General features: G+C 36.9%; 1 protein-coding gene across 1 annotated transcript in view; it reads left to right on the top strand.

Annotated features, from left to right (window-relative positions):
* Positions 1-13,632: 13,632 nt before the first annotated feature.
* LOC107584184 (extracellular serine/threonine protein kinase FAM20C-like) overlaps positions 13,633-16,337 on the top strand; it is a 45,339-nt gene continuing 42,634 nt past the window's right edge. The window contains exons 1-2 of the mRNA XM_016270689.1: positions 13,633-13,687; positions 15,214-15,343. Coding sequence (XP_016126175.1) covers positions 13,633-13,687; positions 15,214-15,343 — 185 coding nt within the window. The remainder of the gene's footprint in view (positions 13,688-15,213; positions 15,344-16,337) is intronic.

The raw sequence follows: 16,337 nt of genomic DNA, 5'->3' as shown, positions 1-16,337 counted from the left end.
AACTAAAAACCCAATTACTCTGGCATGAGCCAGAGTAATTAGCCTTGACTGATAGGTTACCATACCATTATGCTCCTAATTAGGTCCCTATCAGACCCAATAATATATAATATTGTACTTCAGACTCTACATAATCAACCCGGATGACATAACTCAGTGCATAATCATCTGTCTGTGGGAGAGATAAAGCTGTTGACTGATGCTAATGTACTTTTTAAGCAGCTTGGTGTTGACAGGGATTTCCTGTACTGTAAAAAGGCAACAATATATGGATATATTTGACGTGCCAAAGCACCAAATACGAGGAAGATGGTTGCGCCTGTATCAAAGGGCAAAGAGGACAGTGGTGCGAGCAACCAGTTCTACGCTTGCTAACAGCATTGTGTGCTTTGGGGGCACTTAGCAAAATGAGCACAGGCTAATGTATCCCAAACGTACCCGTCTGGGACACACAAAGTCACTGTCAGACAGATAGCTTTATTAGCGCAGAATTGCAGAAAGGAGAAAATTGATTTAAATTAGGGTTAATAGAACTTGCAGAGAAATCTAAAGCAGCATCCATTAAGTGTCTTTAATTCTCCTTTCATTTTCTCTCTAATCCACCTCCCGGCCTCCAACCTCTACCCACTGACATGGAGGATAATGAGTACTGGCAGGCGATAATTGCGCCGTCCATTTTACAAAAACCTCATCCTCCAGCCTTGACCATTAGCTCCTCTCTATGAGCGCGAGATAAGGCCTGACTGACTGCGGTTGGAGCTGACGACATGTTGGCCGTGGAGAACACAGGATTCTGTCTTTCATGCATCCCTCGGGGTTTCTTTACATGGCAGATTTCAGGCTAATTAATATAATTACTGAGCCATTGTCCATAAATTCGACTCAAGGCTCCCCACTGTTACTGAAATGCGCTGTGTGGAAGCTGAGGACTTGGACCCGGGAAAATAATAATAAGAAATGTTTCTTGAGCACCAAATCAGCATATTTGTTTGATTTCTGAAGGATCATGAGACACTGACGACTGCAGTAATGGCTGCTAAAAAATAAGCTTTGCCTTCACAGGAATAAATTACATTGGTAACACTTTACAATAAGGTTCATTAGTTAAACATTAGTTAATGAATTATAACTAACATGAACTAACCATGAGCAATACATTTGTTACTGTATTAACTCATCTTCACTAACGTTAGTTAATAAAAATACAGATGTTCATTGTTAGTTCATGTTAGTTCACAGTGCATTAACTAATGTTAACAAGATTTTAATAATGTGTTAGTAAATGTTGAAATTAACATTAACAAAGATTAATAAACGCTGTATAAGTGCAGTTCATTATTAGTTCATGTTAACTAATGTAGTTAACTAATTAACCTTATTGTAAAGTGTTACCATTACATTTTAAAATATATAAAAATAGAAAACAATTGTACTAATATTTCATGATCTTACTGGTTTTACTGTTTTTGATCAAATAAATGCAGCCTTGGTGAACATAAAAGACTTCAAAAACACTACAAAATCTTACTAACCCCAAACTTTTTATTGGTAGTGTATATATTTTTATTTTTTAATGTCAATAAACACATAAACAAGCTTTTAAAAAATATATATGATTAAAAAAACACCTCTCTTTTGCTCTCTTAAATTAAAGTATTTCCATTTTAGGAGATCGCTTTATCCCCGCAGTATATTTCAAACAAAAACTTTTTGCCTGAATCCAATGTGCGGTTCTCTGAGAGCAGATATGATTACTCTGGGATGTGAAGAGTAATGCGGGGGGAATAATAACACAATTCTCTCAAAGGTCTTGAGGAAGCTCTCCACCATCTGCTTCAACCATATGGCGGTACTATATCAAATGAGATTTGCTTTTGAAACACAAATATCTGTACGGTTTCTTAACTCATTTTATTTGGCTTTGCAGCTCTATAGCATTACCACAGACCATTCACAGCGCAAGGCCAGAGCAGCTAATTGGGAAAGTCAAGACAATTCCCAGTGGCCCGTGCATCACTTGAGCCAGTCGAAAGCGAAGGTGATGTAATGTGATAATCAGCTATGACAATACAATAAGTACAACATAAGAAACGAAAAAAATAAAATAACTTGATTTTATTATTATATGAGCATTGCCCAAATTGTTATTGCTGTGGATGGCCTTGAGTTTCTTGAAAAATTTTAAGTATTGTTTTAAAAGCCATTATGTATAGGATGAATGTATAAGAAATGGCTCTGTTTTTATTCTCTCAACTCATCGGCTTATAGCTTTCTAGTAGACCTTGATTCACTTGTTCAGATAAGCTAAACTCTGCAGGAAAGTGGATATTAGGGACAGAGTTGTTGAGCCCTGCTCTATGTTTGAGCTACATGAAAACTGGAGGGCTGGTGAGTCCCGATAGCCCCTGCTGGTAGATACTGTAACTACACTATTAAAACAGCAAAACACTGTGTATTTTTACATGTAAATAAATATGTAAATAAATACAATTCCAACTAACATATGAATTTAGCATTTGGCTATAAGTTTTACATTTTTGGAGGCCTTTTAGAAGTGTAAAATGGGCTTACATATTTCCCTGCCTACTGCCATTTGTCATGTGATCAGTCACATGACAAATATTCCTCTAATGCAGTGCCCATAAGAAAAGATGGCAGCCTCCATAGTTCAAGAGAACCCTGTGCCAACTGACCTCCATTGAGATGAATGACAATGCTTACAGATACGATTACGTTTTCTCCAGATATTATAGACCTCCTTGGTAATATTTCACCAGGAATTCTGCACAATTTTGCACGTCAAAATGACTTAACTTCAAGTGTGATTACAGAATGTAAGATCATCTAAAAATCTTGACTTTAAGTTGACTTTTTTATACATTTCTTGTCTGTTTATACAATACAATTTAGTCAAAAGATCCTGTCGTTTTGGAAATAAAATTCAAATCACCCTTTTTATTTAGATAATTTAGATAATTTTTATTTAAATTATGATTTAGATAATGCTGCCTGCTGATTTAGACTAAAAGTTATTGCTCATTGAGGTAACACTTTATTTCTTTATTTTATTTCCACTTTAGACATTCTACTAACTAACTTATGTCAACTAACTCTCATTAGAGATAAGACTGTTAGGTTAGGGTTATTAGAACATTTGACATGTTCTTGCAAAGTAACGTAAAGTTAGTAGAATGTCTAAACTATCAAAATAAAGTGTAACCCTTATTACAAACTGAAGCCTATCAACAGTGATTAATGTTGGCTGAAACATTATGAAACTCCCAGTACAACATTACAGCCATGTCACAGATCTTGGAGTTTGAAAGGAGTCATTGTGAAATATGTCAGATAAGAATATTTAGCACCTATCAGCAGTGTTGGACATCCTTCAAATGAGACTTCTTATCACGATGAGCTTCCCACTCAACTTTCTGTCCTCTGCTCAGTCTGTTAGATTGAAATTCAGTTGCTGATGTGGCTCCTTTTGAAGCTCATCTCAATTTGAATTTCATGTCTAAATCAGTGGTTTGAGAGAGCAGGAATCAGTGGCCGGCAGTTAATGATCAAGTCTCTTCTGATCCCCTCAAAGGTCAGTCAAAATAACACACCCCAGGCTTTCAAATCTCAGAAAAGCAACCTCTTGTTTAATATTAAGATGAGAACGAATGTTGACATTACTGACAGGGATTTTTAATATCCTCTCAGGATAAGTGATGGCTATTTTGGTTGCAAGAATTGGTTGTTTTGTGATTTGTCTCTCCTTTCTTGATCAAGAGCTTGTGGATTACTTATTTATACATTTATTGATGTTTTCATATCTAAATTGTATATCTCATCTCAATCACGGGCCCTTTATGACTAAACTAAGCATAGAAATGACTTCATTAGTCATCTAGGGACCTAAAAGATGATATCAAAACAAACGAGGGACATTTCCTATCTTTGGCAGTAATCTATCCCCTTTTCCTTGGCTACTAAGAAACCAAGGCCCGCTGTGGCCTCATTGACAGTAGTGTAAATGAGTTATAGATCCATTTCCTCTCTCTACACAAGATCACTGCCAGGTAATTGGGAGGCCAGATCATAAAGAAAGAAAGAAAGAAAAATCATTGGCTCTCGCAAACCGGACAGCTCTGTCCCTTCCCCCCTCGTCTCTGAGAGTAATATAGATATTATTTCAGCCTCTGCCCCATTTTCCTTTCAATGAAATTATGATGTCCTCCACCCAGTGATACAGTGTAAAGGGGAGAATTGGATGCAATATGAAAGCTTTATTGATGTAGACAATTACTGTTTGGGAGCTACTCTAGGTCAGTTGAAGAAGGGCTGGGGAGCGTCTTTGTGACTCAAAGCAACCTGGGACCAGGAGGGGAAAGATAAATAATGTACGCAATATCTGATGGATGCACAACAGAGATATCTCCAAGGCCTGTACACATCCTTTACAATTATATGTGACAGTACACAGCAATGTTTTTAACAGGAATGGCAGAGTGTGTTTAAACAATGCTTTGGGCGTTTCTTCAGTTATTTGCATTTTTGCCTCTGTGCACTTGTCATGTGTAAACTTTCTTAAAACACTATTTTCTTACTCTCACTAGTTTATTTTGACAGAATTCTGTCATTTTTATTCTTTTAAGTAATAAAAATCCCCTCCAAAGTAATGTTACTATGTCATAAGTGATTAAGATTGCGTTGTATGATTAAGTGGAAATTACTTTTTTGTAAAAAAGAAAAAAGAAGAGGCTAATGTCCTTTTTCTTGCAAAGCTAAATTCAGCTAGCATTTTATTGATCTTAAATATATAATTAATATATGGGGCGTTTCTTCAGTTATTTGCATTTTTGCCTCTGTGCACTTGTCATGTGTAAACTTTCTTAAAACACTATTTTCTTACTCTCACTAGTTTATTTTGACAGAATTCTGTCATTTTTATTCTTTTAAGTAATAAAAATCATAAGTGATTAAGATTGCGTTGTATGATTAAGTGGAAATTACTTTTTTGTAAAAAAGAAAAAAGAAGAGGCTAATGTCCTTTTTCTTGCAAAGCTAAATTCAGCTAGCATTTTATTGATCTTAAATATATAATTAATATATGAAAATGGAAATGACAGAGTAAAATATTCTGTTCAAAAGTGATATTTTTATATTTTCATATTTCATAATATGCTGGTTTTATGATCATTTCAAGCTTTTCACTGACACTGCTGTGTCTTTGGTAAATCAATATGAAAAATGTTTATGAAGCAAAATTGTGTGGTGACATTGACGCCACAACTGAGAGAAAATCATATTTTAAAAAAGATTAAAATAAAGCATTTTGACACAAAAGAAATATTGAAACGGTATGTTTATTTCACTCGTAAGATACTAGAGATTAAGATTTATAGATTTATAATTTAAACATTTGCATTTAAACAATTTGAACAATTTAATTTAAACAAAACAAATCAATTATATTTTTTTAAATGATAGATCTTCATATTTTTAAGATTGAATTTTAAGATGCATAAAAGCCCTTTGAACAGTAGTAAAAATAAGTCCATTTTAATGTGATTTTCATAGAACAAAAATAAAACATTCTGTTAGATTTAATAAAAATCAATCCTTTGGACATCATTTTAATGGACATCTTGTGTCTAATTTTAGTAGTTTATTAGTAAGTGGAATAATTTAATGATGTCATTACTCAAAACTAGCCCTAAAATGCACACTAACCTTGAATATGTTTATTAGCTTTTACAACACATTCACATAAAATGCATTTTATGGAGGTGTGGAAATCGAAAATGTATGCTAGAAGCCATCATTCTGTGTTTTCATCTTACATATATTTCTCTGAAATGAGCTCCATGGCATTTGCCTGTGAACGTGTTGAAGGACCCATGCTGCATTCTCTGATGGCTGATCTAATATTGTAAGGGGAAAGTGAGCCTGCAGGGCCAGAACTAACAGACAGAGGTTCAGCTCCCACGTGTAATGAGAAGAGACCAATGCGTGTATGTGTGTGTGGGTCTCTGTTACAACGCTCTAATTGGATGTTTGATATACCCTGACCCCCTGACAAAGCACACCTCTGCAGGTGAAGAGCACAGGAGGTGCTGCAGCAACATGCTAGACTAAAGTTAAAGGTCTTGTTGAACAAAGGTGGAGATGTTGGATCGTTTTTTTCCGGCTGCCACATGAGGTAATGTTCTAATTGGATTTCTCCTGGAAAATTCCGCTCTCAGATTGCTGCCGCAGACAGGGTGACCTTTTTGCTCTTAAAAATTTGCATCGTCCTTTCATTGACAAGGGAAGGGGCTTAATTCACATACACAGGCATGAGGTAAATTGCTCCTTTCCTTTGTTCTCTACGGAAGCTGGAGAATATTAGGTTTCATTAGATGTATGAGTTGAAATAAAGAATGGAGGGCTTTGTGTTTTGTTTTTCGTGTTTGCTGCTTAGGCAGACTACTGCTGTTGTACAGACAGAGCGAGTTGTCACAAAAAGGCAATACTACTTTTCATAAACTAAATAAGACAGTTTTATTAGTAAAATAATACTAATATCCGATATAAATAATAATTGTAATTATACTCTTAATTCCAAATCTCAAATTTGATTGGTTCAAAAATGCAGATTGTGGGGATTTTTCATTGACGTTTCTGCAGGTTATATCTTTTGAGTCATTAAATCATTCACTCAATCGATTTGTTCAGAATACTGAATCATTCAGGAGTGAATCACTGTTGCTTAAAGGGTTAGTTCACCCAAAATGAAAATTCTGTCATTAATTACTCACCCTCATGTCGTTCCAAACCCGTAAGACCTTTGCTCATCTTCAGAACACAAATTAAGTTATTTTTAATGAAATGTGAGAGCTCTCAGACCCTGCATAGACAGCAACGCAACTGTAATGTTCCCAGGTCCAGAAACGTAGTAAGGACGTCGGTAAAACAGTCCATGTGACATCAGTGGCTCAACTTCAGTTTTGCGAAGCTACGAGAATACTTTTTGAGCGCAAAGAAAACAAAAATAACATAATTTATTTAACAATTCTTCTCCCCCGAGTTATGTCTTCCGCCATTTTGGAGAGCACCCAAGATCAATCGAAATCGTAAACCCAAGACGTAATCAGCGTTGTTTACGTTCGGGGAAGAAAGCGCGCACATGAACGTAATCTGCGTAATCAGCGTTGTTTACGCTTAGGGGAAAGCATGCATATGCATTGTGATACTCTTTAAAATGGCGGAAGACGTAACTTGGGGAAGAAGAATTGTTGAATAAATTGTTATTTTTGTTTTCTTTGCGCTCAAAAAGTATTTTCGTAGCTTCGCAAAACTGAAGTTGAGCCACTGATGTCACATGGACTGTTTTACCGATGTCCTTACTACGTTTCTGGACCTGGGAACATTACAGTTGCATTGCTGTCTATGCAGGGTCTCAGAGCTCTCACATTTCATCAAAAATACCTTAATTTGTGTTCCGAAGATGAACAAAGGTCTTACGGGTTTGGAACGACACGAGGGTGAGTAATTAATGACAGAATTTTTATTTTTGGGTGAACTATTCCTTTAAGTGTTACACAAAGTACATGCACATCAATTTGAGTCTTTTGTTGTAATTAAAGAACATCATTGGAGTATTCAAAGAATTCAGAATTGAAGGTCAAGGTATTTCAGATGATAATTCAAATATTAATTCTTTCTGCTCAACTAAATAAATAGATGAATCACCCTCTGTGTTAATGAGTGTTTAGAAAAATCAATGCTTAAAGGAATTGATTATGCCAGCTATATATAATGTTCTGACAAATCCTGATTGTTAGGTCAATCTGGATGGTATCTTCCAAACAGCAGGTCTCTAAAAAGTTATCATGGTTTGTTCAAAAGAATCCTGCCAATTTTAATGGAAGAGTTTACATGTATGACTTTCCTTCATCTGTGGAACACAAAAGGACACATTTTTAGGATGGTGCTAGTCAATTTTATTTATGTTTATATAATGTTAGATTTCATATTTATGTAATATTATATTTAATATTTAAAATACAGAACTTTCTTCTAATGCAAATGCCTTTGCAAATCCTTACGTCAGCAGCAGCAAAGCAAAAGGACACAACATGACATTAGATTTCTCGTGACACTTGATAAGGCAACGTGAGGACACAGAATCACAATCGCTCTTCAATAAAGCTTTTGTTCTTTTGGAGACTAGCAATGCTCCTGTTTACCCTCAGGGAAAGTCCCTCACACTCCAGCAAAGAGGTCAGTCTACGTTACACTGAAGGAAAGCTCAACCTTCACGAAATCTAGCTCTGTCCCCTAATAGTCATGACAGGACCTGGCCATTACAGTAAAGCATATACGTAACACACACATTTACGCACTACTTTCATTGTGCTTTCAACATTCTCTGAGATTTAGGCCCTTCACACACTGTCTCTTTGTGAGACTGATAACAGATACGGCACTCACATTAGACTTCCAGCCCACAAGCCCACTCTCAGGCCTCACAGTGCCAGAATTAGCATTTTGTCTTCAGACTTCTACAAGAAACTATTTTTAAGCTGGTAATTGGCAAACGCACAAAACCACTTAAATACGTGTGAGACTATTAGGATCCCGTTTAGAACCTCAAAACATCTAGCTTCTCTCAAGCAACACACTTCACACCCATTTAAACAATGCTAATAACAGACTGGCTGTATATAGAGAGCTAAATAAATACACGGCTCTCATTTAGCAGAATCTTTTTTTATGAAATGATGACGTATGTGCTGTGAAATATGTTTAAAATAATGCTAAAGCAAGGAAAAAGTTAATCAAGATCTGCCGAGCACAGCCGTTTTAGCCACACACACACACACAGACACACACACACTCTCTCTCTCTCTCACGCACACACACACACACACACACTCTCTCTGTCTCTCTCTCTCTCTCTCTCTCTCACACACACACACACATGGTCTTAGCGTACGGCAGCTGCACGCTGAGGGTGTGAGTATTTCACTGGTTTTCTGTTGCTGCGTCTGCCACACGGTGATGTACTTCATGTAGTGATGTACTAAATAACTGAACTATGAGTTAAGCCGCCATGACCTGACAGATTCCTTGGCCTAGCTCAGGCAGAACAGCTCTGCCAATGCTCTGTAACCTCATGTTTATGCAGGTGTTTGAATCTTGCCTCCTAACAATACACCATGGTGACATTTTGCAGGGAGACAGCCCTGGTAATAAAGGCCTTAGCAAGCACTGCTACCTGCCACAGCCAAGTGTCTACTAACTTATAACTGCTAGAAGCTGCTAGAAGATAACCTGCCGAGTCAGCACTCACATAATTGCCATGTAGGTGAGCTGTGAGTGGTACAATTGCGGAGAGAAGGAAGACAGCAGAGAGAAAGTTCGCCTTTTGGAAAGTTTGGAAAAAACTTTGAGTTCATACAGCTAATTATAATGGCTATACATCAATACAACTGTATATTCAAAGCCTGCCCAAATATTAATGAGGGGAGTGAGACATGCAAGTCGAGGGTTTGAAATTGTTGTGATGAATATTATACACCACACATTTTAAATGAATTATTTCTCAATAGCTTTGACTTCTAGGAGTGAGGAGATGACAGAAGAATTCATATTAATCCATAATAAAATGGTTTGTGTTATTTTAGAATTATGTATATATGAGTACAGAATTTTATATTTAGCATTTATTTTCTATAAATTCATTTTAGTTTAAGGTTTAGTAATTTTGCTATGTGCTTTTGTCATTTTTTTCAAATATTTTGTATTTTCATTTAAAATTCAGTTAATTTAAACATTTTATTTCAGTTAGTTACATATAGCATAAAAATGTATTTATTGCAAGCTCTTTTTTTCAATTAATAAAAACTATTTTTAATTTTAGGTAAAGTTTTAGTTAACAATAACAACAATAATCTCTGTATCCCTGCCTTAACAATTTATGACTTGGCTTGATCCTTTTTCATAGGTCTTGACTTTCTCAACTGTTTTCAACAATTATCTATCAAAATTCTGACAAACTCTTAATTTGATATATTCAGATAACTGTAGTAAAAAATATTTTGGTAACGCTTTAGTATAGGGACCAATTCTCACTATTAACTAGTTGCTTATTAGCATTCCTATTATTAACATATTGGCTGTTTATTAGTACTTATAAAGCACATATTCTGCATGACCATATCCCTAATCCTACCCAATATCTAAACTTAACAGCTACTTTACTAACTATTAATAAGAAGCATATTAGGAGTTTATTGAGGCAAAAGTTGTAGTTAATGGTTTGTTAATAACGAGAATTGGACCTTAAAATAAAGTGTGACCACTATTTTTTTATGTTTTAATTACATTAATTGTTAATTCATTTATCTTTCATTTTCAAAATAAAATATAAATTAATAAAATATAATTAATTTAATTAGATTTTTTAATATCTTTAATATCTGTCTCACATTTTGTGATCGAACAAATAAATGTAAAAATAGACCAAATGATCATACAAATATTCTTGTTTTATTCATGGGAAGTATAAGTTTATTCATAACTACAAACCAACATTTGGTCCCAAACCAGCAATTAACTATTGAGCGACAGTCTAATCAAGGCAATAAACTTGTAACCCCGTTACTGTAATTACTTAATTTTTTTCCCCTTCAGTTTCAGGCCCTGTTTTGTACCCTATTCACGGAATGTGCTGGCTTTATAGACTCAAGGGAGCAACCTTCTGGCCATTGGTGATTACTGACTCATCACAAGGTTAAAATAGCAGGTGGTGGCGGATAAAAAGTTGAGTGGCCCACACGCTGCAGCCACATTAAAACAGGAAGCTCTGCACTTTAATCATCTGCACAGGCACATCAAATAATTCCATTGAATAATACATATGAATCTTCAACAGAATGATTAGCTGAAGGTAAGGTAGATCTTACCAGTCCAACCTAAGCAGACGTGTGTGATCATGTTCGCACAAGTAGGATTTGCTCATTTATGTGCTAATAACAACAATCTTCCTTCAAATTACCATGAGATATGCAAATTCATTCTTCGATGCAACAGTAATATTCTTAATCTTGACTGTACAGTCGGATTCATGTGTGAATAAGTCTTACATTTATTCAAATCATCCAGCTGAATTCCTTCGCTTAGCGATGCTAGTCTATGACAACAAACCAAGAATCTTTGGCTGTCATTTGCAGCTTGAATATATATATAGTACTTGAGCAAAATAACAAACAGTGTGGCGCAGATGACTGTTATTTGGATAGGGCAAGGGGGTTGTTACTAGAATCAGTGCTGACCAGCCATCCTTAGGGACATACATTAAAACCCACACACTGGAATAAACACAAGCCTAACAAAATCATTTGAGCTAGAAAGCTTCACTGTCAAACCTCACAGTCATTAAAACCATCCGCGCCGAGCTAATTATAGTGTTATATGGGGCCTGTAGTGCGCAACTTATTTCTCTGGTTCATCCACTCAAGTCATAAACATTGCATGCTTCGGTTGTGTGACCTCTCTCTTCTCGACGCTCGCTTAAACAAACATAGAGACCGAAGAGGTGTAGTTGCAAAATGTTGCTATAAATAAAAAAGGTGAAGACAGAAGAGAAACAGAGTGGGGGGCAATGTGAGAGTGCAGGGACAGGCAGATCTTTCATAATGTTACTGCTCTGGCTTATTTTAGTCTTGTGTGTTACCACATATCTGCTGGCACCGGAGTACAATCTCTTCATGAGGACATGGTTGACCTCTTCTGCTATCATTAAAAACAGCGTATTTCTAGCTATCATAACACACTGTTTGTTTACTGTAGATGATGTAGATGCATATGAAGGTAAACAAAATGAGGTGTATTTTTTATTCTTTCTAATTTAACTGGAATTCTATTTAAGTAAATCAATCTGAAATCTAAAATAATATACTTGGATTTTATTGCTTAAGCTTTTCTATGTGTATTTAAGTTGTGCTGACATGCTCGTACAGTACAGTAGATCTGATGTTCCCATTTATAGAAAAAAAAAAAACTCTGTATGTGGCACTTTATGTACAAAACAATGTTTAGAAATAAATTTATTAAAGTTATTGTAATTTATTCAAATATAATTATAGTTCTTGTAATTTAATAAAAACACAGCCTAAATTTGAAGGAATTCATAGTCTGCACATTCAAGGTGTTTAATTTACACATGTATTGTGTTTATTTCTTTAAAGACAAGTTTTAATTCACACCTCAAATCTGTCTTAGTCACAACCTTGGTCATTAACATAAATGAACTGCTTGTTTCTCCTTGAAGGGATCCCAAACCATTCTATTTTATTTTATTTTATTTTACTTTATTTATTGTTTTAATTTGTTGTTATAAAAAATGAAATATTCTTTTATTTACTTTTTTTCTTAACCAGTGCAGCCTCTTTGGAAACAAGTTGACTTTAATTAAAATTATTTCTACCATTAATATGGTCAGGGCCGTCCCAAGCTGGGGCGGGGACAAGTTCGAGATAAGGAACAGGGCCCCCCTTGGTCCGTTTGCGGACCAAGTGAAGGGCCTGGTGTAACCACAGGACGGCCCTGAATATGGTATCAGAATTTTTTATTAAAACTGACATTTTATTTGAATTCTACATCATTTGAGTCATTATAAAATTTATGGTTTTATCATTTTTATTTACTTTTGTGAATTTGAATCAGAATGTGTTTTTACCTGCAGCTACCTCAGCTTCATGGATTCAATCCTCTAAAAACAGACAAAATGTGGCAATGTACATAAATTATATCCATAAATTATACAGAGACAGTTCTATGTGTATCTTCAACAAAAAGCAGAAGTGGTAGCATTACTTAAAAAGTATTGTGATCCATCTCATAATTCATTATCAAGTTGTTCTTTTATACATTTAAGTATGCCTTTTGGATGTATGTAATACAGTAAGCCTCGTAATATGAATAATAAATGAATGCTGTAGAAACAATTATGCTTTTGGAGAGTTTTGTGAGGACATGTGGAAAAGTAAGCACTTTCCTTACATGGAAATGTGTCTTATTTAATGCTAATGTAAAGATGAAATCCCATTACATCTCCTCACGGTTCTCTTCTGATCACATAGGTGTCATTTAAAGCATATAGACTACTCTAAATTAATTTCAACTTCCATCAAACCCACGCTCTCACTCTCTATCGCCATCCCAGGAAATTGTAGCATAAATCTCTGACTAAATAATGAATAGACATGTCAGCCAATGCTTTCATGCCCTAGCCCTATCTGTATCTCTATCTTCAGCATAATCCCCTATCTCTGTCCACAGAACTGTATCTAATGGTCCACCCTGATACCTTGCAGAGACAAACAGGAGTGGTCATAAATCTATTCAGGCTTATTTACAGCCTCTGCTGTAGTCAGCGCTTTGAAAGGAACAAATCCTCGGAGTTGCCTTTGCCATCTGTAGAGCTCTCTAGCCAGTGCCATTTTGATAGTGAGAGTTGTGACGGAGTTGGACACAGTGTTGACACTAGTTGTGCATTCTGGTTTAAATGGCTTGTATTGTGGTCATTTCTGACACCCTTGCTTTAGATATGACAAAGGTGAATGACACAGAGTTATTGTTATGGGGAGAGTTATATCTATGTTAGGCCAGATCCCGCAGGCAGTCAACTGTTATTTTTCCCAGAACGACAAAAGTTAGAGTGCATGTTCATATCATAGAAAATGCAGATATGTGACTAGAGGAAAGAACAGAAGCTCTCTCACAGCGAAATCGAACCTTGTTTGAAATCAGTGATCATTAATTAGCTCTTTTCTCAGGCCAGCATCCAACCAACAGACAATGCTCTGTTTTTGGAGGATTGTCACCAAATACCGCCGGGAATTTAAGGAAAACTCTTTCCACAGACAATCAGCCTTTCATTGCTGTCTTTGACAGTTCTCTTGTCTGAAATGTGACATTTGACCTAATAAATTATAATTATGTAATTAGTGCTGTCTACATTTCATGTGACATACTGAACCTGCCCTTTGTATTAGGAGGCACATCTTCATTTCATGATCAGATCAAAGTGAATTTTAATGGCATATTTTATTTCATTACCTTCATTGTTCTGTTCTATTATTCTGTTCTGTTATTATGCCTAGGTGTGTGTTTGCCTTACAATTTATTTAAATAGCTATGTGGAGCTTTACAACTTGGAATTGTGGAATTGCTTTTTGGTCATTTGGACTAAAGATGTACAGTGGTTCTCAACCAGGGGGTTAGGGCCCACAAGGCGCCCCCAAACCTCAAAGGGGGGAATTTGAATGGCAAAAGCGTAATTTCTATACCTGGGAAATAATGAGAAAACACACACACGTATATATAAAATCACAAAAGACTAATAGACTAGAGAAGCCATAAAAGTGTAAACACCAGAATTATTTAATAGTAATTAAATTCATAAAATAAATATTTAATTATAATTATTTTAGTTAGGTAAATATCTCAACTTATTACTGAATACTTGATTCTGATTGGACAATTGCTGTATTTTGTGGTCAGAATGTTTTTGTATAATGAACTGAACTGTATATTTGACCAGTGTCCCTGGCCACCAATCTCTCTCACATCAACCCTGAGCTCTCTGTCTTCTAAGATAATAAAGTAATTCCTCAAATCAATATTTAATGTCCTTTTATTCACTTATTTATTAGTAAGTGAGATGATGTACAGAAACCCAGTCATTATCACAAAATAAACCTATTCAGCATGATCCAAGACCCCTCCGGTTCACGTCAGGGTCTGGGTTTATTTTGATTTATATTGACCAGTTGACTGTACATTTATTCCTTATTAATATACTGTTTCTAAGAACTCTAGAAGAAAGTTGCATGTTAATCTGCGGTGATGGCAATCTTTAAAAAACTGGTATGGCACAGCAAGCCTCTTAAGTGACTCGAGGCAGTGTCTCCTTGTTTTCCTTCATCTGTTTGTGATTGCCTGCAAATTCATCGCAACACACTTTTTTTTTTTAAAAAGGTCTTATCAGCTTCCCTACAAGGACATTGTTTATGTCCAAAATACACTTCTTGTCTTTTGTTTATTTAACAGTTTATAATCAAATGCAAGACTAGAACCATCTGCAATGACAAGAAAAATAATTTTCTAAATTGAATTTTCACGTTGTTATTGCTACTTGCATAATGAGTCTTATTTCAAATGGTTCATTGTAAAAAGGCTCAAGTTATTTTCCTGATAAGTTCAGCGTAACTCTTTTTCTCTCTGTAGCAATGAAATCTGGAGGCACGCAGCTGAAGCTCATCATGACATTCCAGAACTATGGCCAGGCGCTCTTCAAGCCCATGAAGTAAGTGATACAGTAATAGGAAAATGTTGATGCAATTGTTCCTGCCTCCACACACCGTGACCATGACAGAATAACTGACCCACAAGTAAAGTATAGCGGCGTCTTTCCCCTCGTTTGTTTTTCTGTTTTTTGTCAATTTTTATTTTTCGTGTAATGGATTACCCCGCCTTCCAAATCCTCCTGCTGGAGCAGGGGGAACGCTCTCTTGAGGACCACACGAACGACTTTCTGTCACTGGCTCACCTCATGCACTACCCGGACAACTGCCTCTGTACATTCTATCAAGTTGGACTTAACGCCACCACATGAGCGCAGTTGTCCGGGGATGGTCCTCGAGAGAGCCTCACCGCCTTCATTGAGTCGGTGCTGGTATCCTGCAAGTCCCATCTAACCGTGGACATTGCAGACAACAACACCAGCCCCACTCAGGACCCTGAGCCCAGCCCACCATCTCCCCACGGTACGGAGCATATGCCTGAGCCCACCAATAACGGAGAGCCATTTCCCGCCGTGATCCACAAGCTGGAGCGAAGCCCCGTGGCTGAGAAGAGGATCGCCTTGGATAGTGACCCCAACACGTCAGACCAGGTGCGAGAGCCGGTGACAGTGCCCACCATGAGGGAGCAAGCCGTGGACGGTGTGGGCGCGGAGAGGAGCTCCGCCCCCTGCATCATGGCTGAGGGTGAGCTGACTATGGCGAGACATAAGAGCCTGAATATGGAGGGAAGTCGGTGTCAAAATGAGGAGGAGAGACAGCGCCCTCCAGTGCCCGCTCCTCGAAAATGCCCGCCCTCCCACCCGCTCCAGCCTCCTCCATCGCTGTCGTCTGGCAGTCCCTCTGCTCGCCCTCAGCCCATCATCATTGCGGTGCGAGCCCCACCGGACTGCCATCCTCCAGCATCGCCGGGGTTGGAGTTTCCCTCACCTCTGCCTCCAGCCTCCGAGGCCCGGACTCCGCCTCGGCCCATAGACCCAGTGGCTCCCACTCGGCTCC

The sequence above is a fragment of the Sinocyclocheilus grahami genome, unplaced genomic scaffold (assembly GCF_001515645.1).
Source record: "Sinocyclocheilus grahami isolate Dianchi unplaced genomic scaffold, SAMN03320097.WGS_v1.1 scaffold57.1, whole genome shotgun sequence".
Taxonomy (NCBI): domain Eukaryota; kingdom Metazoa; phylum Chordata; class Actinopteri; order Cypriniformes; family Cyprinidae; genus Sinocyclocheilus; species Sinocyclocheilus grahami.
Note: the sequence above shows the minus strand (reverse complement) of the source record. Positions and strands in the feature narration are given on the sequence as shown.